This window comes from Acinonyx jubatus, chromosome D3 (assembly GCF_027475565.1).
Source record: "Acinonyx jubatus isolate Ajub_Pintada_27869175 chromosome D3, VMU_Ajub_asm_v1.0, whole genome shotgun sequence".
Taxonomy (NCBI): domain Eukaryota; kingdom Metazoa; phylum Chordata; class Mammalia; order Carnivora; family Felidae; genus Acinonyx; species Acinonyx jubatus.
The window spans coordinates 68,699,344-68,724,686 of NC_069392.1; the positions used below are offsets into that span (position 1 = coordinate 68,699,344).

The 25,343-nt window shown below is 35.7% G+C and overlaps 1 protein-coding gene across 5 annotated transcripts in view; it reads left to right on the top strand.

Moving 5' to 3' along the window:
- The window catches only part of SMAD4 (SMAD family member 4), a 64,040-nt gene that overhangs the window by 18,909 nt on the left and 19,788 nt on the right, over positions 1–25,343 (top strand). For all 5 annotated transcript variants that reach the window (XR_003423657.2, XM_027068979.2, XM_027068981.2 and 2 more), the window contains exons 2-10: positions 888–1,265; positions 2,365–2,539; positions 2,975–3,004; positions 7,947–8,159; positions 12,303–12,422; positions 12,517–12,633; positions 14,027–14,077; positions 23,347–23,530; positions 24,840–25,008. Coding sequence is in view for 4 of the 5 variants with exons in the window: in XM_027068979.2 (XP_026924780.1) it covers positions 1,017–1,265; positions 2,365–2,539; positions 2,975–3,004; positions 7,947–8,159; positions 12,303–12,422; positions 12,517–12,633; positions 14,027–14,077; positions 23,347–23,530; positions 24,840–25,008 (1,308 nt within the window). In the remaining variant the exon portion in view is untranslated. The remainder of the gene's footprint in view (positions 1–887; positions 1,266–2,364; positions 2,540–2,974; positions 3,005–7,946; positions 8,160–12,302; positions 12,423–12,516; positions 12,634–14,026; positions 14,078–23,346; positions 23,531–24,839; positions 25,009–25,343) is intronic.

Here is a 25,343-nt window from a genome sequence, read left to right on the forward strand (position 1 = left end):
CATTAGTTAATGGACATTTGTATTACACTTCTGGCTGTTATGAATGATAACTGCTGTGAACATTTATGTACAGGTTTTTGTGTGGACATAGGCTTTCAGTAATCTTGGGTAGAATTGCTAAGTGTGGAATTCCTGGGTCATACGGTAACTCTGTGTTTCACATTCTGAGGAATTGTCAAACTACTTTTCAAAGTGGCTGTACCATTTTGCAGTTCGGCCAGCAGTGGATGAGGGTACCATTTCTCCACTTCCTCACCAATATTTATGATTATCTACCCTTTTGCTTTACTCAACCTAGTGAATATGAAGTGGTATCTCCTTGTGTTTTTGATTTGCATTTCCCTGTTGACTAGTGATGTTAGCATATTTCATATGCATATTGGCCATTCTTTGGAGAGAGGAGTATTAGAATCCTTTGCCCATTTAAAAATTTGTGTTCATCTTTTTTACTGTTGTCAGTGGTCTCTTATAACAAAGGTGGGTGTTTTTAACTGATAAACAGCATTTCGTATCAGGTGATGGTAAATTTTTCATGTGTATTATGGTAGACATTTAGGTTTAACTAGTCAATCAAGCGTGTTTTAAAGTGCTGGTCTTCATTAGTAATCATTTAAAAAAGTCATGTTAAGATTTAACTTTAGGGTGACTAGTTCAGTCCACAAGACTTGATTGAGTATGCCTCTATAATAATGAGAAGGCCTAACTTTAATATTTTTTTTGAATGTCAGAAACAGCAACATTTTAATTAAGTTATTTAAAACTCTAAGTACAAAATTTAAATTATGTACATTGAGTCTTTGACTTAACTGAAGCAACTCCCTCTTTTCCCAAGTAATTGAATCTACTTTGTGAAATGTGTTTTAATGTCTATGTCTCATTTTTTTTAGGTTATCCTGAATACCACATGCCTAATAATTTTCCTTGCAACGTTAGTCATTGTTTTTCACTGCCTCCAAAAGATCAAAATTTCTCCGGAAATTGGAGACCTATTTGATTTAAAAGAATAACTTTGACAAATGGACAATATGTCTATTACAAATACACCAACAAGTAATGATGCCTGTCTGAGCATTGTACATAGTTTGATGTGCCATAGACAAGGTGGAGAGAGTGAAACATTTGCAAAGAGAGCAATTGAAAGTTTGGTAAAGAAGCTGAAGGAGAAAAAAGATGAACTGGATTCTTTAATAACAGCTATAACTACAAATGGAGCTCATCCTAGCAAATGTGTTACCATACAGAGAACATTGGATGGGAGGCTTCAGGTTAGTCTTGTTCTAGAGTTTTATATATGTTTTGTAGTGGCAGATTAAAATATTCTTGCTTTCTCTTACATTACTATTGGATAATTTAATGTTTGCTCCATTTCTTCAGGTACTCTACATCCTGTACCAATATGATTATGGGAATATATGGAAGAATAGGTGTTCCTTATAATAAAGTTATATTTTAAGTTTTTTAATGTTACAAGAAAAAAATTCAAAGTAGAAAATTTGGAAAATAAAAGCAAAAAGCAGAAGAAACCCCATACCTTTAGCACTTTGGTATTCATTTTTGTAGCTTTTTTTCCTTCTTTTTTTGGTATTATATGTACATTTTAAAAACTGAGTTATATTTGGTCCTTTTATAATTTAGAAATCTGATACTGTATATTTGGTACTTTTATATGAAAAACTCTAAAAGAATTCAAGCATATCTTTAAAATTTAGTATTAAAAGCTTATATCTTATAATTTTTTTAATCTTTCATTTTCAGTGATTATATTTTTTGTATAGAACTATATCATATATCTTCTGTGCTGCGTGTTTTTATTTTATTTTATTTTATTTTTTATTAAAAAAAATTTTTTTTTCAACGTTTATTTATTTTTGGGACAGAGAGAGACCGAGCATGAACGGGGGAGGGGCAGAGAGAGAGGGAGACACAGAATCGGAAACAGGCTCCAGGCTCTGAGCCATCAGCCCAGAGCCCGACGCGGGGCTCGAACTCACGGACCGCGAGATCGTGACCTGGCTGAAGTCGGACGCTTAACCGACTGCGCCACCCAGGCGCCCCAATGTGCTGCGTGTTTTTAAAGAAACATACAGAAATCTTTTGTCATTAGATTTAAAATGTTTATTTCTAGATTTTAGAAATGGGTACTTGAGCAAACTCATACTTTTTTTTTTTGCATTTTAAAAACTTGAGCACAGGTCTCAAAGAAGTAACTTTAGTTCATAAATGTTTCTCACTTATGAGATGGGGGTTATAATACTGACTTTGTAGGATTGTAAGAATTAAATGAGAATATATATTAAGTGCCTTATTTAATGTATGATCAGTATATTAACTGATGACCAGTAAATGGTTGTTTGTTTTTCCTAGGTGGCTGGTCGGAAAGGATTTCCTCATGTGATATATGCCCGTCTCTGGAGGTGGCCTGATCTTCACAAAAATGAACTCAAACATGTTAAATATTGTCAGTATGCATTTGACTTAAAATGTGATAGTGTCTGTGTAAATCCATATCACTATGAACGAGTTGTATCACCTGGAATTGGTGAGTAGAACTTGCTCTTATCCTTAGATGCACAAAGGGAACAGATCTCAATAATTTGATTTTTCTACATTAAATTATAAATTTGGAGATAGCCCAGTATTTCAACTAAGGTTAAAGAGTCAGATATTCTTAATGAAATATAAATATTTAAATTTGAACTTTAGAACAGATTTGTATTTTGACTGCTAAAATTAAGTATACACTATAGCTCATATTCTGCCCATTTAGAACATTATTTTTAAAAAATAAGATGGAAGGCATTATAGGTTGAATAGTTTATGTATTGTCAGTTATAAATAGTAGTATTTATACTACTAATCTTGGATTGAAATGGTTTGTGAAGTAAAATTACATTTTGTAATTTTAAATACAATGGAAAATATTATTGTGGTAATGATTAATGTTTCATTTTCTTTTCCCTTTTAAAAAATTAAGATCTCTCAGGATTAACACTGCAGAGTAATGGTAGGTAATCTGTTTCTTGTAACTTTCTGTTTTCTTTTATCCTGTCCCCTCTATTTTTTATTGACCTAAAATTAGTTTGTGTGCGTTCTGGTAGCATTTTCAAGAAAAATACTTACTGTTTTGGAAATGTAGATTTGGGGGGACATTTATCAGTATTTAAAACTGGATTTAAATAGGCTGTTGGTTCTTTGGATTTGAACTACACTTATGTACCAAAGTGGTCTAAAAAAAAATGATAGGAGAATATAAAACATAAACAATATTTTTTGATTGGTAAAAACAGACTATGTTGGAAGAAAATCTCACAGAACAGTTTAAATGAATATAGATACCGATAATGTCTGGTAATTTAGAGTCATGTATAACATATCCTTTAAAAATACCAATATTCTAATTTTTCTTTGTTTCTAACTTATTTATATATATATATAAATATTTTTTCAGTCTTGTTACATTTTGAGTCGATAAAACAAGGCTACTTTAACTTTCATAGATAATTTCCAATTCTGTTTTTAAAAGGAGAGTTTTGAGGTGGGGAAATTAAATCAGTGGGGGGGTGTTTTTTGTTTTGTTTTTTAGTATAATATTTGAGAACAGAGTTCTGTTAAAACTTTAGCGCTGTTACTTAGAACGTGTTAATTAACTAAAATTTTTGTAGGAACTAATTAATTTACAGGGAAATTCTGATAAAGAACCACTGTCATCTTAGAAAGGTGTGCTGTTCTGGAGGGAAATCGGTGGGTTGGCACTTCTTGTTGCAGAGTCTTAGGGGTGGGTCAGAACTACCATCCATTTGTTTAACAACCTTAAACAAAATTTAGGAAGAGCATGAAAGTCTACTTGTTTTTATTGTCCATTTTTCTTCTATGTCATGAATAATGGAGGAAGATTCTAGTGCCTTTTGTTACTTGTTAGTGGTTAGTAGGTTTCTGAGAACAGTGGGTTGGTAATGTGGTAGTGGTCTGGGAAGAGTACCTTTAAGATTGGTTCAAGCCCTTGATATTATGTCATTTATTTTCTTCGAAAGTAAATACCCTTCAGATTTTCACCTTTCTCCATCCCTGCTTTTGGAGAATTAAAGTACTAGGGTTTGGGAGACTGTAGTGATAATTATATCAGAATTTCCTTAGTGGTGGTGGTTGTGAGGAGATCCAATTCTGAGGACTCATTACACTCCTCCCTTACTCTGAAATACTGCTGTCATGAGTAGCTGTTATTGGTCGGATTGTGTGGATGATCAGCTCTTTTTAGTGGCTCTAGGGCTGTTTTAGCCTTGTAGGTCCCCCTAGTGGTGGTTTGTTAAGGCCAGGTTCAGTGGTTCATTTCCTCAGAAAACAACAGATGTTTTTCACAGTCCCTTCTAGATTTGGACAAAGAAATAATACAAAGCCAGGTAAAGAAATAGTTAAGAAAATGGGATAATTCCTTCACTTTTGAGTTGGAATTTTGGTGATAATCGTTTCCAGCTTATTTCCTGTCTTCTATGAAACTTTCCATGACCACATCAGCCTGCATATTCATTTTAAGAAGATTTAATGAGCGTGTATTGCTTGGTACTGTGTTAGGATCTCGGGGTGATAGGATAAGTAAGGTATGTTTTCTCCACTCTAGGTAGCTCATAGTCTAGTGGAGGAAGGAAAAGGAAAAGGTAAATGAGACAGCAAGAGTAGCATCAGAGAAGTGCTGTGGTCGGAGGTGAGCCCAGTGGCTTCAGCTTTTCTGTCCCTTATACATATTCCTTACACTTCATAGGACATTTTCCAGTCACTACAGGTATGACTGCTCTAAAAGTACAATGAAATCATCACAGCTAACACTTACTAAGTACACATTTGTGTCAGGTACTGACTGAGCCAAGTGAATTCAAGTGTTGCACCATTCCCATTATCCCCTCCATGGTAGTTGGCATTGTCCACACTTGATTAGATGAAGATCAAGATGGACAGCTAGGAGAAGCTGGAGTAATGTGTACTCAATATTAGATACTTAAACAATAAAAAAATATTACAGAAGAGTGTAAGTTCTATGAGGGTAGAGATTTTTCCTTTGTTTATTAATATATCCCAAGTGCTAGAACCGTACCTGGAACATAAGTGCTCAATAAATATTTACTCAGTGGATGAATTTGTGGAATGCTAGTCCATAAAGAGAAATAATAGTTTGGTGTCTGTTTTTCTGGACTTAAAAAATATATACTATATGTTTTTTAATTTTATTTTTTTGAATAGGCAATACATGGTCCATAAATCAAAATACTATAAAAAGGTATACAGTGAAAAGAAGTGCTCCCACCCTTGCCCCCATTCCCCCCTACCTCAGGTAATCACTTTTATTAGTTTCTGGTGTTTCCTTCCAGGGTTTCTTTACGCAAAAATACATGTATTATTTCCCTCCTTTCTTAAATAAAAAGCATATTGTGCACTTGTTCCGGACCTTGCTTTTTAAATTACGTGATGTGATTTTTTTAAACATGCATGTGATCATAGTGTACAATAGTGTTTTGTAACCTACTTTTTTTCTTTTGCAAAAAAGTATATTGCAGATATCTATCCTTGATACCTACAGTTTCACCTAAGGGACATGGTTTAAGTTATTTGACAAAGAGACTTGTAGTCAGGTAGAAGTCTCAAGCTTACATTTGGGGAAGGTTTAGTCAATGTATTAGGCAAAAAAAAAAAATATTATGAGGCATAAAGTAGGATTTAATTGTTACAACTGCACATTAGGCCGAAGAGTCCACTGAAAAGCAAAAGCGATGCATATCAAGTTGACCAACTGTTTCCTCAAATCAGTAGCTTTCTCTTTATGTACTAGTAATACCAGTATCTGATAAAAAGATCCTAGTCAGTATAACAACAAAAACTCTAAAATGTCCAGGAATTAAATAGAGATGTCAGGATCTATATGAAGAAAATTATAGAACTTTGTTGAATGATATAATTTTTTTGAAAGATTGAATAAATACAGTAATACTCACTTTGTGTCCCAAATGCTTTTTTCTTGAATTTTTATGATTTGGCCAACATTAGTGATGAATGGTTGGGTCCAGTTTTTTCTTTTTTCACTTATACATAGTGATGTGTTAAGCATCCTTTTGGTTATCTTTTTGTTTCCCTAGAATTTTTTCATTTTTAAAAATGTTTTTAAATTAAATTTTATTTTGTTAAGTGTTTGTTTTGAGAGAGCAAGCACAAGCAGGGGAGGGGAAGAGCAAGAGAGAGAGGGAGAATGAATCCCAAGCAGGCTCTGCACTGTCAGCGCAGAGCTGGAGGTGGGGCTCAAACCCATACACTGTGAGATTATGATCTGAGCGTAAACCCAAGAGTCAGACACTTAACTGACTGAGCCACTCAGGTGCCCCTCCCTAGAATTTTTTAAAGAAAAACTTTTGGGAACGGAATTTTTTGGTCTTAACTATATCGGTGTCTTCATGACTTTTGATGTATGAAAAAGCCCTTTAAGAGATTGTACATAGTAATTTGAACAATGGCTTATTCTTTTAAATATTCTCAATTAAAAAAAAAGGTCATGTTGGGGCACCTGGTTGGCTCAGTCTGTAGATTACACAACTCTCAGGGTTGTGATCTCAGGGATCTTAGGGTCATGAGTTCAAGCCCCACTTTGGGCATGGAGCCTACTTAAAAAAAAAAAGCCATGTAACTAATTGGTATTTATGTATAATCAATGTTTTCAAAAACTGACATAAGGGAAACACAAAGGGTGCTGGATGTTGATTCTTAATGGAAAAGAGAATGTCTTCTTGTGGACTGTTAATTGATTATTCTAAGAGAACCTAGTATTAGAATTCTGTGGGTTGTAAAATTATGGGGTAGTTTTAGTTTAGAAGCAGTAAATGTTTGCTAAAGACAAAAAGCATACCCCAAAACAATAGTCTAAAACAAATAGGGAGGTTCTGGGCAGAGAACAGTTGACATTATCAGTGCAGTCTAAGTTTTCTTTTTTTCCTTGAGGAAAAGGCAGCTTTCCCTAATTTGTTAAAGGAAAAGTGTTGTTGTATCAGCTAGAGTCTAGGTTTGCTTAAGGCGTAACCACATAGGTGAAAGATGTTGATTATTGGGTTTTTTCACACCATATGTTTATCAAACATCATTTGATTTGGGTTTCTAGAAGGAAATTTCAGTTTGACTTACCATTTAGGATTTTTCTTTTTGGTTCTAACCCTGGAGGGGATGGACATTGAATACGTTTCAATCTTTGAATGCATGACACTTAACAATAAGTCTAAATCCTGGAATTGGATAGCTATCAGATCCCACTCATTTCTACAGTGTGAAATTAGCAAGAAGATACAGCTAATTACTTGATCTCAATTTGGTCTTCTCATCTGGATAAACATTTTCCCCAGCCATTTGGTTTTCATCTAACTCCTGTGTTTAAGATGATTATTACTGGGGCGCCTGGGTGGCTCAGTCGGTTAAGCGTCCGACTTCGGCTCAGGTCATGATCTTGCGGTCCGTGAGTTTGAGCCCCGCGTCGGGCTCTGTGCTGACAGCTCAGAGCCTGGAGCCTGTTTCAGATTCTGTGTCTCCCTCTCTCTCTGACCCTCCCCTGTTCATGCTCTGTCTCTCTCTGTCTCAAAAATAAACATTAAAAAAAAAAAAAAGATGATTATTACTTCTAGGTTAATCAATAAACTAAGGAATACCTCTTCAGGATCATTGCTGGAAGTTGTTGGGAGTATAGTCTATCTTCACATTTCTGGGGGGTCTGTCAGATTGATTGGTAAAATATATTTGATGTCACTATTTCTAAATGCATAGTTTTTGTTGATAAGGTAGTATTCTTTTCAAATATTATGAAAAAATTCTGAGTTAGAGTTATTTACATTATAGTTAATTTTAGGTGTTATTACAATACAAGATTTTTTTTTCTGGTAACAGAAGCTTATAAAATTTTTAAATGTGTTTACTTTTTTATATAGCTCCACCAAGTATGTTGGTGAAGGATGAATATGTTCATGACTTTGAAGGGCAGCCATCATTATCCACTGAAGGTCATTCAATTCAAACCATCCAACATCCACCAAGTAATCGTGCCTCAACGGAGACATACAGCACCCCAGCTCTGTTAGCTCCATCTGAGTCTAATGCTACCAGCACCACCAACTTTCCCAACATTCCTGTGGCTTCCACAAGTGAGTAGTAGAATCCAGTGTAGTCAGCAAGTTGATTTTCCCTATTTAATATTTACATGTAGTCACTTGGAGGAAACTCCAAGTAAAAATTAAAAGTAATGTGATATCTTTTATAGGAAAAAAGTATTAAAAAGGTCTTTCAGTTGGTCCTAGAAAAAATGGTGTTTGTAATTTTGCAATTTACTTAAAATTATTTTTTTTAATGTTTTAGTTTTTAGAGAGAGTGTGGGCAGGGAAGGGGCAAAGAGAGAGGGGTATAGAGGATCTGAAGTGGGCTGTATGCTGACAGCAGAAAGCCTGATAGGGCTCGAACTCATGAACCTCGACATTATGACCTGAGCCGAACTCACAAACTGCGAGATAGTGACTTGAGGTGAAGTCGGACACTAAAGCGACTGAGCCACCCAGGCTCCCCTACTTAAGTGTTTTTATGTTGATGTACAGTCAACTTGGAATTTAAGTAATAACTTTGATTATAATATTGATTTAAATTAATGGTCAATTTGTACTACCTCTACTACTACATGCAGAAGTAAGAATTGTCTTGAGCTTTCAGGTATGTTTTAGAGAAGTGTTTGAGTAGTTAACAAGTAGTTTTGGACCAAGATGTTTGTAAACATTTCTGTTAATGGAATTGCAAGCTTTACTTTAATCAGTTTTTATTTTTTGTCTGGCAGAATATTACTTTATAATAGCCGTTTCAGTCTCCCTTGTACAAATTTAGAAAAAAGGATCTTGATAAAGTTGTTCATAACTTATATCCCTTAAGATAGACATTATGTATTTTAGTCAATTTTGAAATAAAGCTAAATTCTGTGTATCTTTTTTTTTTTAACAAATTTTTCTAAAAGGCTCTTCGTGATAGAGATACACCATCTTCTCTGCTACATTATAGAGACAGAGGGATATTAGGTTTATCTTTTCTTGGGCCTGATCAGGGCAATAATGATTCTGTTCTTTTTTTTTTTTTTTTAATTTTTTTAACGTTTATTTATTTTTGAGACAGAGAGAGACAGAGCATGAACGGGGGAGGGTCAGAGTGAGGGAAACACAGAATCTGAAACAGGCTCCAGGCTCTGAGCTGTCAGCACAGAGCCCGATGCGGGGCTTGAACTCACAGACCGCGAGATCATGACCTGAGCCGAAGTCGGCTGCTTAACCGACTGAGCCACCCAAGCGCCCTTTAATATTGTTCTTTAATATTGTTGTTTATTTGCACAGTCACCAAATGTTGCATGGTTTGCTGTTTGGCAAGTGGAGTCGCTTTTTTTTTTTTTAAACTAATTACAGAGCAGGGTCTTGGCATGTATATGGTGTTATTTGCACCTGTTTGCTAAGGAGAGTGTATCTCAGCCCACATCAGCAGTAGATTGTTGATAGATCTGGACTAACACTTTGTTAGCTGCCACCAAAGGAAGCATTATTCTATTTAATATCAAATGAGATTCAGAATAGAAATTTGATTTTTGGAATAAATGGGGGACTAATTTCTATAATTGAGTTTACAAGTAAAGTATACCAAATATCCTCCCTTTAATTCGTTTTACCTCTTCACCAAAATGTATGTAGCAACATATTTTGGATTTGCTACCTGAGATGACCGTCTCACCATAGACAGCATATTCTAAGTGGATCTTATAGTTTAAGCATATACTTTAGAGCCTGGGCCCTCTTAATCACTTAGTGCTTCTATTATCTGTCTACTCTTTATTTACAGAGTGGTCAGTGATGGATAATAAAAGAAAGCACATTATAGCCAGCCAAGCATAGATTAGTGATAGAGTACAGCCACTTACTTTTATTGATATTATCCGGAGATTAAATTTGCATGCCTTTGTTGATGCTTGCTAAAGTGACTTCATTCTAACTGTTCTATTCCCTAGAGCCAAGTCTATTGAAAACCAGGAAAAGTGATATGAATGAAATGCAGATAGTTTTTCTTGGTATTTTTTAGATATATTTTCATAGTCGAATCGTGATTTTTAAAGAATTTGTTTCAAAATGTTCTGTAGATCTCAAAAAAGTGTATTGATAGGATTAAAAGAAAGGAAATTGGACAAAATAGGGGAATTGGAAGACTATTTCAGGGGCTCCTGGGTGGCTCAGTTGGTTAAGCGTCTGACTTCAGCTCAAGTCATGATCTCCCAGTTTGTGGGTTTGAACCCTGTGTCGGTCTCTGCACTGGGGGTGTGGAGCCTGCTTGGAATTCTCTCTCTGTCCTTGTCTCTCTCTGTCCATTCCCCACTTGTGCTCTCTCAAAAATAAATAAACTTAAAAAAAAAAAAAGGACGACTTTTTCAAATAAGCTTATCTAGGTGTATTGTTTAATTTCATCTTACACACTTGGAATTGTGTAATAGAAATATTCAGTACCAATAACAACCTGTGTTCATTTGGCACTTGAATATCTTCAGTTTTTTTTTTTTTTAAGTATCTGTAAATTAAAATAATCTCATTTCTCTTATATAGGGACGCTTTTTGTAAGGTAGCTAAGAATCTGACATGTACAGTTGTTAAAGGCAAGAGTAAAAATGTCATTAACATTTGAAGATAACTTGGAAAAATTTTTGGGGATGAGTAGGAAGGGAGGTTTCTAAAAACATCATGTTTAAAAATAAATAATTGGGGAGTATTGAAATAATCTCTTTAACTTTTAATTTGATAATCCTAGCCTTAAGGAAATGTGATTTGTAGAGAGGAGAAAAATGTTCCTTTTCCTTGATACTTTGATCGATGGTGTCATTTCCTTTTGTGTATCTTGATTATATTCCCACTTAGATGAGAAAAGATTGAAGTTATGTCAGTGATAGATAACAACTGTGAAATTTCATTGCTTTCCAAATGGAATAAACAATTGGCTTCATTAATGCTTGCTTAAAGAAATCAAGCATTTTCCACTTAAAAAAAAAAAAAGGCCTGGGGCGCCTGGGTGGCTCAGTCGGTTAAGCGTCCGACTTCAGCTCAGGTCATGATCTCACAGTCTGTGAGTTCAAGCCCCGCGTCAGGCTCTGTGCTGACAGCTCAGAGCCTGGAGCCTGTTTCAGATTCTGTGTCTCCCTCTCTCTCTGCCCCTTCCCCACTCACGCTCTGTCTCTCTCTGTCTCAGAAATAAATAAAAACATTAAAAAAAAAAAAAAGGCCTTAAAAATGTAGGTCATTGGGTCGCTTGGCTGGCCTGGTTGGTGAGGCATGTGACTCTTGATCTTGGAGTTGTGGGTTTGAGCCCCACGTTGAAGATAGAGATTACTTAAGAAAAAAAAAAAAACAATAAAATCTTTTAAAAAATGTAGGTCAGTAAGCAATATTGTAGAATGGTTTTGAATAGAATAGAAGCCACAGGAGTCTTACTCCTTCTGGTATATTACATATAGAAAGAGTAAGTAATTTCTTGTAAATCCAGGAATATGGTAGTGTTCTTGGAAAGAGATGATTTTTGGTTTTTAAAAGTACATGAAAAAATTTCAAAGTAGACTTCGAGTTTGTTGTGGTTTTTTGTTTTTTGGGTTTTTTTTTTGTTATTTTTTTTTGTGTGTTTTTTTGGTTTTTTTTTCGGTGGTTTTTCGTTTTTGTTTTTGTTTTTACTAGCAATGCTCTATTGATTTAACAGTGAAGCTTGAACTTTTCTAAACTTCACCTTACCCATCACATTCCATTTAAAAGATTTGCCTGCTCTGCTTTTCTTTTATCAAACCATAGCATTTTGCCATTACCAGTACCAGTGCTGATGATAATGAATTTCTAGTTTTCAACATTTTCTTGAGCCTGGACTTTTGGAGTCCTAATTAGAAGGGTCTAGAGCTAGATGGCATGGCCAGTGATGAGCTGATGTGCTTCTGAAGTTACTGTGATAGGCTAGACATGTAGTGGGATTTTGCTGGCACGTGAAGAATATTAATGAAGGAAAAGGCCTCTAAAATTAGCTAGGCATTACTTTAAGGTAGAATAATTTTCAACTTTTTCAAGTTAAGGTTTGCCTTCATAGATGACTTTAGGGTTTGTTATTTGCTAGACCATGGACTAGTTCCACTTTTTGCCCATCTTTATAGCTTCGATCATCAGTTATAGTTGGTCCTTCATTTACTGTATAAAAACGCAGGATTGCATCTAAAAATGTACCGTATTAATGTCTTCTTGTTCCTCTAGGTCAGCCTGCCAGTATACTGGCAGGCAGCCATAGTGAAGGATTGTTGCAGATAGCTTCAGGGCCTCAGCCAGGACAGCAGCAGAATGGATTTACTGGTCAGCCAGCTACTTACCATCATAGTATGTACATGCTTTTTAAAATCTTTTAAGTAGTTGAGAAAAAATAGGCAGACTTTATAAAAGCAAATTAATCCATGTGGGCCTTAATTTTTAGACAGCACTACCACCTGGACTGGAAGTAGGACTGCACCATACACACCTAATTTGCCTCACCACCAAAACGGCCATCTTCAGCACCACCCGCCTATGCCGCCCCATCCCGGACATTACTGTAAGCTCTTGTTTTTGTTTTAAGGGCCTTTTCTTTTTGAGAACTTGTTTTCTTTCTGTTTTTTTTTAAATGTTTTTACATCTTTTATTCATCTTACAATTTAGTTTCATTAAATGATTACTGCTTTTCAGCATTTTGGTAAAAACAGTATTATTTACTTTTCATAGTTTTGTTATCATACCTTTGTTTTAGAGGAGTAATGTTTACTAAATTTATTTCTCTGTTGCTAATGTTTCATTGACATCACATTGATTTCCATTCATTTGTTTGTTTACTTTGTATATGTTCTTAGGTCTCATGTATATCTGTATATCCACCCTAAGTGGATTGAAATCCCTTGAGTGTCAAGATCTCAAGGTTTCCCTCATCATAGTATTCAGCAAAATGCAGACACTTACGTGTTGTCTCTATCATTACTCTGTGCAGGCTTGATTTGGAGGGATACTCTACTAATAACCATAGCTTGTAATTTCAGACAGAAGAGGAACATTGTTCATTTGGCTTAGTGAAATCAAGACCCTGAATTTTTCATATGTATCCAATTCCTTTTCCTCCATTATAAGATTAATAGAACCAAAGAAAACTTGGAACATACAGAAAAGTGTAAATAAGAAAATTTACAGAGTACTACCACGTAGAGATATCCACTTCTAATATTTTTCATATTTTTTTCTTCCAGTCATATAAACGGGTGTATATATATTGGGAGAGAAAGGATCAGACTATGTATATATTGTTGTATCCTGCTTTTTTTCAATTATGTTACTATTTTCCATATCTTAGGGAATGTAATTTTTTATGGCTGCCTGGCCCAGCAAAGTGGTTAAGGTGCTGAGGTTGGACCCTTAACTGGCTGTGTGACCATTGGCAGGTTATATAACCCCCACTAACTAAGCCTCAAGGGTAATAGTATCTATCTCAAGGAGTGTTGTAAAAAGCAAATGGAATAATTCGTGTGAAAGGTTTAGCACAGTGTTTTAATGCTTAATAACCTTTCAATTTATACTTAATTTAATAAACTTTAAACATTTGTTTTTAGAACGGACCTAAGATTTTGAATTATTGTTGTATATTGCATTGTAAATTACACTCTTATCACCTTACATGAATAATTCATTTATAATTTAAATCTTGTGTGTACAGTTATTGCAAATTGCTTAACAGCACTTGGCACATAGCATTAAAATGTTAGCTATTAAATATCCACAAAAATACCTTGAGAGTTTTTGCTTATATAAAGTAATCTAAACTAAGCTTTTAAATTTTAGACATTGAATAAGTTTTAAACCACTCCTAAGGTATGATAGTTATATTTAAGTAAGGTTTATTAAAAGTTTTAGCATTGGAAAACTTTTAATAAATAAAATTGGGATTTTTATTGTCTTTTCTTCAGGGCCAGTTCACAATGAGCTTGCATTCCAGCCTCCCATTTCCAATCATCCTGGTAAGTGTATTTCAACAATGATTCCCTATATTTAGATTTTCTTCATAGTAATTAAAACACACACACACACACACACACACACACACACACACACAGGTTTTAGTCTAGTTACACAGTAACCTACCTTTTTAGATAAGTACAGTACTCCTTATGGCATTAGCTAATCAACAGTTTATGAGTAGCCAATAGAGTCCACATAAGCTGCCTATATTTGATACTTTTTAACTGTCTGAAGTAAAAGACAAGAACTGTTTTTTCAGCTAAAATATGAAGTACCAAAGTGCTGGTTTTAGCATTGAATACATAAATATGCAGCAGAAGAAAACTAGGTTTCAAAATAGAACAGCTGTAAAAATGTAGTTTAAAAAGCCAGGGAAAAATCCAAAATGTGCGCTGGAAATAAAAATAATTCACTGTGTCTGTTTTAGAAGATAGATTCAGGAATTTTTGGTTAACTGGAATTTTTAGAAACTTTTTGATTAAATTATGTTCAAAGGAGTAAATAGCTGAATAGATTTCCTTAATTCAAATTTGAATATATCTTTTAAACCATAGAAGTAAAAAAGCAGAGAGAGTTAAAATACTGAAGGCTTCTTAACATAAACATAGCATTTTGAATTACTTTCCTCTATCCCTTCATATGTTTTTCTTAGCTTAAAAAGATGCAAATAAAATTGATCGCTTAATTTTTTTCCTAATTAAAAGTAATTTGTTTTATTATGAAGAATTTCAAACATATACCAAATATCAGACAGCACCCCCACCCCCACCCCGACCCCCCATTGTACTAATCCCTCAGTTTCAGCCATTGTCAGCTTAAGGACCAGTTTGGTCTCATTTATACCCTCACCTATTATTTTGAAGGAAATCCTATAAAATTGTTTTATATATAAATATATCAGCATGTATTTCCAATAAAATTTAAAAAATAATGTAACTACAATAACCATAATGATCATTTTAAAGGATAACTTATAGTTCTTCAAATAGATCTACATAATTTTCTTGAGCAGTGTTTGGTTTGTTATTTTTTATGTTGGTTCTAATTTTTCTTCCAGCTGTTAAAACCATTGAGGGTAAGATTTTTAAGCTTATAACACTTCTCATGTTTCAGTTTAAGAGATTTGAAGAGTTTCTGAATCAAAAGGCCAAACTGCTTTATAGAGATCACATCAGAGTATGAGAACCAGTTTTACTTACCATGCTTGCCAGCAGAGGCATGATAGTTCAATAGTCTTTTTGCTGATTTAGGAGGCAAATAATTTTGGTTTTGATTAGAAGAAAAATGCTACTGGCAGGGCCTAAGTACTTTTTAACCATACATATATACTACTTAAATTATCCTCTTTAGTGGGTTTTCTATATGTTATTTGCATATTTATTGAACATTGTTTATGGGTTAAGGAGCCTTCCCTTTTTAAAACATTTTTATTGAGAAATATAGAGAAAAGTATATAAAACAAGTATACATACAGTCTCATGAATAACAGTAAAGCCAACACCTAGGTAACCACCACCCAGATTGAGAACTACGACAGCACTCCTAAAAAACTTCCTACCCCATGCATTTTGTTTCAGTCAAAAACTTTTCTTCTTCATCTCCAGAGATCGGCACTATCCTGCTTTTTGTGGATACTGTTTTTGTTTTTTGAAACTGATGAATGCATCCTTAGACCATCTAGTAGATTGGATTTACTTGTTTTTAAAATTATATGAATGAAATCATTATATCAGAATCTTAATTTGTTGTGAATAAATATGTTGGGATAAGAGGGGAAAATCTAGAGTCTTAAGAATGAGAATTTTTTCTGACTTCAATGAAGCAGAAAGTCATTAGTCATTGAGAGTCATTAGTGATGCCTGGCATTTTGGGGAGCCTCAGTGTCCATATGGCTAAGTGGAAGGTGGTCTGCAGGAGGGAGGGTAACCAGAGCTCAGAAGAAAGACCTACTCTGGATGGGATGGTGAGGTGGGGTTAGAAATGGTGGCTGGTTATTTGGGCTCAATTTGGATTCAGCAATTGCTTTTGGTTTCCTGATAGATTTCCTTCATTCTCATGATGCAACTGATGTTGAGGTCTAACAGTTCCTGGTGGTTAGGGAATAACATTAACTAGTTATGAGGATACACATCTGGAGCACCCCACACTGGTATTAAAACTTCTGTCTTGAGTAGACTAGACTTAATGACTTAATGGTAAGAATTATTCTGAAAGGTCTCTGTCCAAGTGGTTGTGGGAGAGGATCAACTGTGCACATACACCTGTAGTGGAGTCAGCTGGTTGGAATGCAGAGGGCTGTGAACTCTTTGACTATGAATACTTAGAGGCCCCAGAGGAGTTTTACCTGACAACTGTTATCTTCATGACTCCTATTACAGTATTAAGAGAATATTTTAACTGGTCGCCCTGTTGGGAGGGCTTCTAGTCATGGTTTACTGTCTACTCTTATTCAGTATTTCTTTTAAAATTTGGATCCAATTATTTCTCTGCTGAAGAACTTGCATTAATTTCCCTGACCATTGCTTGGCCAAAAGGATGAAGTTGGAATTCCTTAGCCGGGCAGAAAATAGACTCTGATCCTGTTCCATGTGTACTTTTCTAGCCTTGTCTCTTTATGCTTTAACCATCCTGAAGCACATACTCAAGCTTGCCCAGGTATCATTCCTCTGTGCTTCTTCTTTGTCTTATGTCTTGTGCACTATATTAGTTACCTATGTTCTGCAACAGACTACTCCCCAAACTTAACTAGTTAAACAGTAATAACCATTTATTATACTTAGTTTCTGTGGGCCAGGGATATGGGAATGGTTTGGTTGGTTTGCTTTGGCTTAAAGTCGCATGAGGTTGCAGTCAGGTTGTTGGCTTGGGCTGCTATCATCAGAAGGATTTTCTGGGGCTGGACGATTCACTTTCCAAGTGGTTTACCCATATAGCTGGCAAGTTAATGTTATTGTAAGCAGTAAGCTCCACTTTCTCTGCATGGAGCTTCTCAAGTGTCTTCACACGATAGCCAGCTTCCCTCAGAGTAAGTGATCAAGAGAAGGCAAGACAGAGCCTCAGGGTCTTTTAAGACTTATCAGAGGCACCTGGGTGGCTCAGTTGGTTAAATGTATGACTCTTGATTTTAGCTCAGGTCATGATCGCCCAGTTCTTGAGTTTGAGCCCCACGTTGGGTTCTGTGCTGACAGTGTGGAGCCTGCTTGAGATTCTCTCTCTCCCCTTTCTCTGGCCCTACACTGTTCACACACACACCCTCTCTCTCAAATAAAGAAAGAAAATTCAAAAAAGAGGATCAAAAGTCATGTCATAATTTCTGTAAGGTCCTATTTTGTGAGGAGGGGATAACACACAGATATGAATATCAGGAGGTGAGAATCCTTGGGGACCATCTTGATGCCCACCCACATACTCCTAAACTCCTAAATGTGTGTGGCAAATTCCATTTATTGATTGATTGATTGATTGATTGAGACAGAACATGAGTCAGGGAGGGGCAGAGAGCAAGGGAGAGAGAAAATCCCAAGTAGGCTCCTAGTTGTTAGCACGTAGCCCATTGTGGGGCTCATTCTCATGAACCGTGAGATCATGACCTGAGCCGCAATCAAGAGTCAGAGGCTCAACACCCTGAGTCTCCCAGGTGCCCCTGTGCAAACTCTTTGTAAAGATCCAGCTGGAGTATACCACTTTTGGGAAGCCTTTCCTAATCCCTGTGTCCTCTGCTACCTAGTACTTTTAATTCTACTAAATTACAGTTGGTAGTTCACTTCTTATCCTTGATTCATGAACGAATAGAAAAGAAAGCAAAGTGGGGCGCCTGGGTGGCTCAGTTGGTTGAGCGTCCAACTTCAGCTCAGGTCATGATCTCACGGTTGGTGGGTTTGAGCCCTGCATTGGGCTCTGTGCTTGGCAGGTCAGAGCCTGGAGCTTGCTTCAGATTCTGTGTCTCCCTCTCTCTGCCCCTACCCCACTCATGCTGTCTCTCTCTCTCTCTCTCTCTCTCTCTCTCTCTCTGTCTCTCAAAAATAACATTTGGAAAAAAAAAGAAAAGAAAGCAAAGTAATACTTGTTTTAGGTGTGTGGTTAATGTGGCCCCTTAAGGTCTGATTAAGAAATGCTAAAATGTTCGACCCCAGACTTAGGACCTTTAAGAGGGAAAATAAGCATATACTTCTGAATATATAAAATATTTGAAATAATTAAAAATCCTCAATAATAAATATAGTGTATTTTGAGAAATAATTTTTCTTTATTAAAACATTTTTTAATGTTTAATTTTGAGAGAGAGTACAAGCTGGGGAGGGGCAGAGAGCAAGGGAGACACAGAATCCGAAGCAGGCTCCAGGCCCTGAACTGTCAGCACAGAGCCCGACACTGGGCTTGAACTCATGAGCTGTGAGATTGTGACCTGAGCCAAAGTTGGACACTTAACCAACTGAGCCACCAGGAGCCCTGCGAAACAATTTTTGAGGACAGTTACATAAATGCTTTCAGACATAGATGTAATATAAATTGTAGAAAATGAAAATAATTAGTATTGGTCATTACCTTGGTATTAAGGATTTCAGGTAGGCCATATACTTGATGATTTTTATGCTTTGACTTTGATAACTAAGTCGAAAAAAATTTTGGGCAAGGTTAGTCATTTTATTTCTTTTTTATGGATTAACTTTGTTTTTGCTTTTTCTTAAAGCAAAAGCTTTTTCTTTAATATTCATCAAATTAAATATTAATTGCAAATTAAAGTGAGTTTCCTCAGTGTCTTTGAGGTTGTTTTGGTAATTCACAAATGGATTCAAAATTGACAGATTTCCAAATTCAGGTTATATTTTAGTAGTTTGGAACTATACCATTCAAGAAAGAGTCTTTATGTGTAGATAAAAGATTCTCCTAGGGCATCTCATTCAGATCTAAATAATAAAAGAAATAATTCATAATGAGTCTCTTGGGCACTTTAACCAAGTTTTTAACTTCTTGAATTACTTGCTGTCAGAAATTGAAGATAATGCCTTGGAGACTTGTATTTCCCAGTGTAATTGAATAACATTTATTTGATAAACTGTGCTTTATAATACATTTCTCCATTATAAAAAATATTTAGCTAAGTTCTTATATTGTAAAAAAAAATTCAGGTTGCTAACTTAGTCTTTTAAAAACCTTTTCTCTCGCCTGGGTGGCTCGGTTGGTTAAGCGTCCAACTTTGGCTCACGTCATGATCTCACAGTTTGTGGGTTTGAGCCCTACGTTGGGCTCTGTGCTGACAGCTCAGAGCCTGGAGCCTGCTTTGGATTCTGTCTCCATCTCTCTCTCTCTGCCCTCCCCCCCTCCAAAGAATAAGTGAACATTAAAAAATAAATACATAAAAACCTTTTCTCTGGCCAGTAATGAGCAGTCCATAGGCTTCATGAGACCAGCTCAACTTCACTAGTTCAGCAACAAGGAGCTAAAAGTATCAAATGAGCAAGCACATTAATAATCCCACTCCATCTTGGTAGGTGTTGTTGAGTTATTAAGAATGTTCTCTCTAATTACATCCTGCTGTTAATACTAGTTTTGAGAAGCTGCAGGCTCATCACTTATATGGCATTTGATCCTTGGAGCAAAAGAGCAAAGAGAGATCTAGAAAGTCTTTTTTTTTTTTAAGTTTATTTATTTATTTTGAAAGAGAGAGAGAGTGTGAGCACAAGCAGGGGAAGGGCAGAGAAAGAGAGAATCCTAAGTAGGCTCTGCACTGTTAGCACAGAGCTGAATGTGGGGCCTGAACTCACAAACCATAAGATTATGACCTGAGTCAAAATCCAGGGTTGGATGCTTAACCAGGTGAGCCACCCAAGGCGCCCCAGGATCTAAAAAGTCTTAATGAGTGCTTCTTATTCCTTACTCCTGTTTATTACTCAATTAGCAAATTGAGAGTGGAAAGTTTTCCACATTATATACTGTATCCCAGGACTGCCAAGTTCTCTGGAACCCTCTTAGATTACCTCTGGTTCTCTCTGTCCTCCTAGATGGTAACTTCCTTCCTCCTTTCTTAGGCCTTAATAATCTCTTAACAGATCGTCGTTTTTCTTCCCTGATCAGTGGTGTGCAGTTCTGATGCCAGTTTCTGTTTACTTCAAGTTTCTTAAAATACTTCTTCCCAGTAGCAGGAGATCAACTCATACTAAACCTATTCAGATATGCAGCTTTATGTAACCATCATTGCTGTATGGTATCTGAGATAATTAGGTAAATGAAAACCCCTTTGGCAACTGGGAAATAAAATAAGGTTTAAGTGCAGTTGCAGATATTATAGTTCATGATGATAAAAGTATCTTTTTTCTTATTTAAACATGGAGATTATACAATTCTCTTTTTCTCTCGTAAATTGATTCTAATGGAAAAAGGTTGCTCACCATGGAACTTTACTTCTGGATAGTGTTCTTCAGTATGAACTAGGAAATGCATGTCCTTGCGCCTTATTTTTTACTGAGCATTATAGACATTCATGACTTTAGGGCATTGTTTGTAACAGAATTTATTGTGTGGACTGTGTAAAGACCTCTTTTAAGTGCTATTACTGTTTTTTTTTTTGCTTCCAAAACATTGGGTAGTTGTTAACTTACCTTAACACAACCTCTTTAGTTTTAGCTTCAACCAATATACCTGCCAGTTACGTTTGCTGAGGCTTTTGGTTCATAGCATAATGGAATGTTTTCTATAAAGAATAACTTCATAAATATTTCAAACTGTTTTTTTAAGAGGGGACTTCAGTGTATCACTACTTTTCAAGTTTAATGATAACCAAACATATTTAAAGAAATTTAAGTATTTGTGATTAGTTGATTTGATCTGTGTGGCAAAACATTTCAAGTTAAGTTTTTGAATCACCATCTTCATGTGGTCTGTTTTATTAATTCTTAGTTGAAAAGTACTTTCTTCCTTGACAGCATTTTTGTTTTTTTGTTTTTTGTTTTAAATGTTTATTTTTGAAAGACAGAGAGACAGAGTGAGAGAGGGGGAGGGGCAGGGAGAGAGAGAGACACAGAATCCGAAGCAGGCTCCAGGCTCTGAGCTGAGCCCGACTTGGGGCTCAAACCCAGGAACCGCGAGATCATGACCTGAGCCGAAGTTGGACGCTCAGTCCTACTGAGCCACCTAGGCACCCCCTTGACAACATTCGAAAAGCAATTGATACATAGATTTTACAAGATTTTTGAAAATATATTTGAAATGTCTGTCATACTTCATTTTAAGATATTTTGGGAGTTTGAGAAGATCTATTGTTTTGTCATCCCAAGTATCTTTATAGATTGTTGAAAGTTTTATTGCTGCAAATTTTAGATGAGTCAGAGTTCATAAAGGGCACATTGAGAAGCAGATCAATAATTGGTTTATCAGAAGAAAGCTTTCAGGGGCACCTGGGTGGCTTAGTTGGTTGAGCATCTGACTTCGGCTCAGATCATGATCTCATAGTTCATGAGTTCAAGCCCCGCGTCGGGCTCTGTGCTGACAGCTTGGAGCCTGGAGCCTGCTTCGGATTCTGTGTCTCCCTCTCTCTTCCCCTTCCCTGCTCATGCTCTGTCTCTCTCTGTCTCTCAAAAATGAATAAATGTTAAAAAAAAATTTTTTTTTTAAAGAAAGCTTTCATTCTCTAGTAAGTGGCAGTGGCCTTTTCCCCCTTAAATAAGTCAAATCCATTTTTATTCCAGGGCCTTTGCATTTGCTTTCTTCTTAGTATATGTGCTGCTGAAGTGAGCACATCATTTGCTTTCTTCTTGAAGTGTTCTGTTCACAGTCTTTACATAAATACGTGGTCTTTCAAAGTTTATCTTTTCAGATAGGATGTACTCCTGCCCTCTAGTCTGATGATTCTTTCCAATCATCTTCTGTTCCACACCCCATTTTATTTTCTTTACAGTATTTATCATTACCTGAGTCATCTTACTCATTTATCTCCTTATTTGCCTCTGCATTTCCATGAGATTAGGGACAGTAGCGGTCCTGTTTATTGCTATTGTATGCCATGCCTAGAATAATTTCTAGAGGGGTGCCTGGGTGGCTCAGTCAGTTAAGCGTCTGACTTCAGCTCAGGTCATGATCTCAGGTTTCATGAGTTTGAGCCCCATGTAGGGCTGTGTGCTGACAGCCCGGAGCCTGGAGCCTGTTTCAGGTTCTGTGTCTCCCTCTCTCTCTGCCCCTCCCCTGCTTGCACTCTGTCTCTGTCTCTCAAAAATAAATAAGCATTAAAAAAAAAAATCAGAATAATTCCTAGATACCCTATAAATTGTTAGTTAAAGGAAAACCAAATAATTTCCATTTATGTTGTCTCTAATAATTGTATTCAAACAAAAATTAGAAATACTTGATCAACTATATTTGCAAATCAAACCAAGTAGTGCCTTTTTTCCTAATCCCATTTAAAATTATTTTAAATCATTTATCGTTGCTTAAATGAATACACGGAATACATCTTCAGAGTTAAAATTGTAGTAGTTAACATCAATTGACTTCACCAAAAACGACCTTTCAATCAAGAGACAGTTGAGAATTCCTATCCAGAGCAACTGTGTAGTGGAGTGTGATTAACCTTGACTCTAGTCTGGGATGGCTGACTTGCTTATGCCCTGTCTCTCAATTAGGGATCTATACAAATATGCCATAAATTGATGTTACTCAAGAACACTTCCCTGGAATATGTCTTAGAGTCAGTGTGTTTTAAAAAAATACAAGTTAGACTACGTAGAAAATATATGCAGCCAAATGAAACACTATGATAAAATAATGTATTTTAGATTCTAATTACTTCCATTCTTTAAATTCCTAGTTGACTGTGTCCTTTGAGGTAAGAACCAATGTCCAGATTTTAAAAATGACTACAGTTTCAAGAATGCTAGGTACTGAGCTGAAAAATGGAAGACATGGAAGTGTCTACTTTTTTTTTTAATGTTTGTTTATTTTTGAGAGAGCAAGCACAAGCAGGGGAGGGGCAGAGAGACAGAGGGGGATACAGAATCCCAAGTAGGCTCAGGCTCTGAGCTGTCAGTGCAGAACCTGACACACAAACTGTGAGATCATGCCTGAGCCGAAGTCGGGTGTTTAACCGTCTGAGGCCCCCAGGTGCCTTGGAAGTGCCTACTTTTAATACATTGTCATTTTCATCAAATTCTTTTGGGTGCTTTTCAAATGCCTGTCTCTTCCCTTCACCCTTTCTTTTAGGAAAAGCTTTGTCTTAAGTGAAAGTGAATGCTTTGTATCTTACATGGGTAGGTGTTCTCCTGTTTATCCTCTGTAGCTCCTGAGTATTGGTGTTCCATCGCTTACTTTGAAATGGATGTTCAAGTTGGAGAGACATTTAAGGTTCCTTCAAGCTGCCCTATTGTTACTGTTGATGGATATGTGGACCCTTCTGGAGGAGATCGCTTTTGCTTGGGTCAACTCTCGAATGTCCACAGGACAGAAGCCATTGAAAGAGCAAGGTATTGTTGACTGTATAGTTATTTTAAAAATTGAATATAGTACATTGTCATTTATTCTGAAAAATTTTTTAATGTTTATTTATTTTTTGAGAGAGAGAGCAGGGGAAGGGCAGAGAGAGAGGGAGACAAGGCTCTGTGGGGCTCAAACTCAGGAGCCGTGAGATCACGACCTGAGCCAAAGTCGAACGCTTAACCGACTGAGCGACCCAGGCGCCCCCATTGTAATGTATTCTAAGTTCTGTTTTTCAGTGTAGACTTACAAGATTTTGAATATAGACAAAAAAGTAAAGATCATCTTAAAAAGTCAGAAAATTTGTAACCACTGCAGTATAATTGTGGATGTTTGTTATTTAAGATATAATAAAAAGTCTTGTTTAAGTTAATGACGTTTCTATGTTTTGAATAGTAAACTAGACCTTTTGGTAATCCAGTTTGAAAACTAATCTTTATTTCCTCTGATCATATATTATTTCTACAAATCTGTTGAGAGGAAGTAATGTAAAATGAGGATGTTTTTGTAAATATTATTTATAATGTTGGAAAAATGATAAAGGGTAATGCTTAAGTAAATTTTGATGAACTTTCATTTTTTATGTAGTCATTAAAATGTTAATTAAAAGTTTATATATCAAATGTAAATGCTTAAGATGAAATATTATAGGAAAATATAATAGTTTTAGGCACTTTATGATCTCAACTCTTTAAGGAAGTATATATGTGCATAAGTATGTACTCATGGTTCTATCACTAGCTATGTGCCTTTGGTGAATTACTCTCTAAGGTGGTGCTAATAGAATTATCTGTGATGAAGAAGATAGTTTATATCTGTGCTGTTCACTGCAGTAGCCACTGCCTACATTAAAACATGGCTATTGAGCAGTTAGAATATGGTTCATATGATTAACTGAATTTTATAATTAGTTTAATTTAAATAGTCACATGTAGCTAGTAGCTGTTGACTTGAACAGTGTAACTATATGCTTTTATAAGCTTTAGTTTCAACATTTATAAAATGAGTTCAATGGTATCTACCTTACTGAATTGTAAAGGTTAAGTGAGGATTTATGTTAAGTATTCAGCAGGTAGTAAACATTATGTATATGCTCATCATTATTTTATATGAATAAGATATTTTAAAAAAGGAAATACGCAAGAATGTTAATAATGGCTGTCTTTCAGTTATGGTGTTATTACATAATGTCTTTTATTTAAAAATTTTTTTTAATATTGGGTATGCAATATAATCTGAACCAAAACTTATTTTTAAATACTTATCCAAACAAAATGTGATTCTCTTTTTCTTCCTAAGGTTGCACATAGGCAAAGGTGTGCAGCTGGAATGTAAAGGTGAAGGTGATGTTTGGGTCAGGTGCCTTAGCGACCATGCAGTCTTTGTGCAGAGTTACTACTTAGACAGAGAAGCGGGCCGTGCACCTGGAGATGCTGTTCATAAGATCTACCCAAGTGCATATATAAAGGTTAGTTACAGTCTTACTCAAATATTTTAGACTTAGAAAGCTCTATTGTTAAAAGAATTGAGATGGAGGTGGGGGCAGTAGAAAAATGTCTTTTACGTATTAAACAATCAGAAGTGATATTTGTGTATCAAACATATTTCCTGGGGCATTTATTGATGTTATTGCCTATTGAGTTTTATGGTTGCATTCATGCCCTATTATTTATTAATAAATTTGTTTATTAATAAATTTGTTTTACAGTAATACACAAGCTCTTGAAAATATTGAGTGAAATCTCCAAATTTGTATTCCTTTGATTTATAAAGTATGTAAAACTCAGACTCTAGAATTTTATC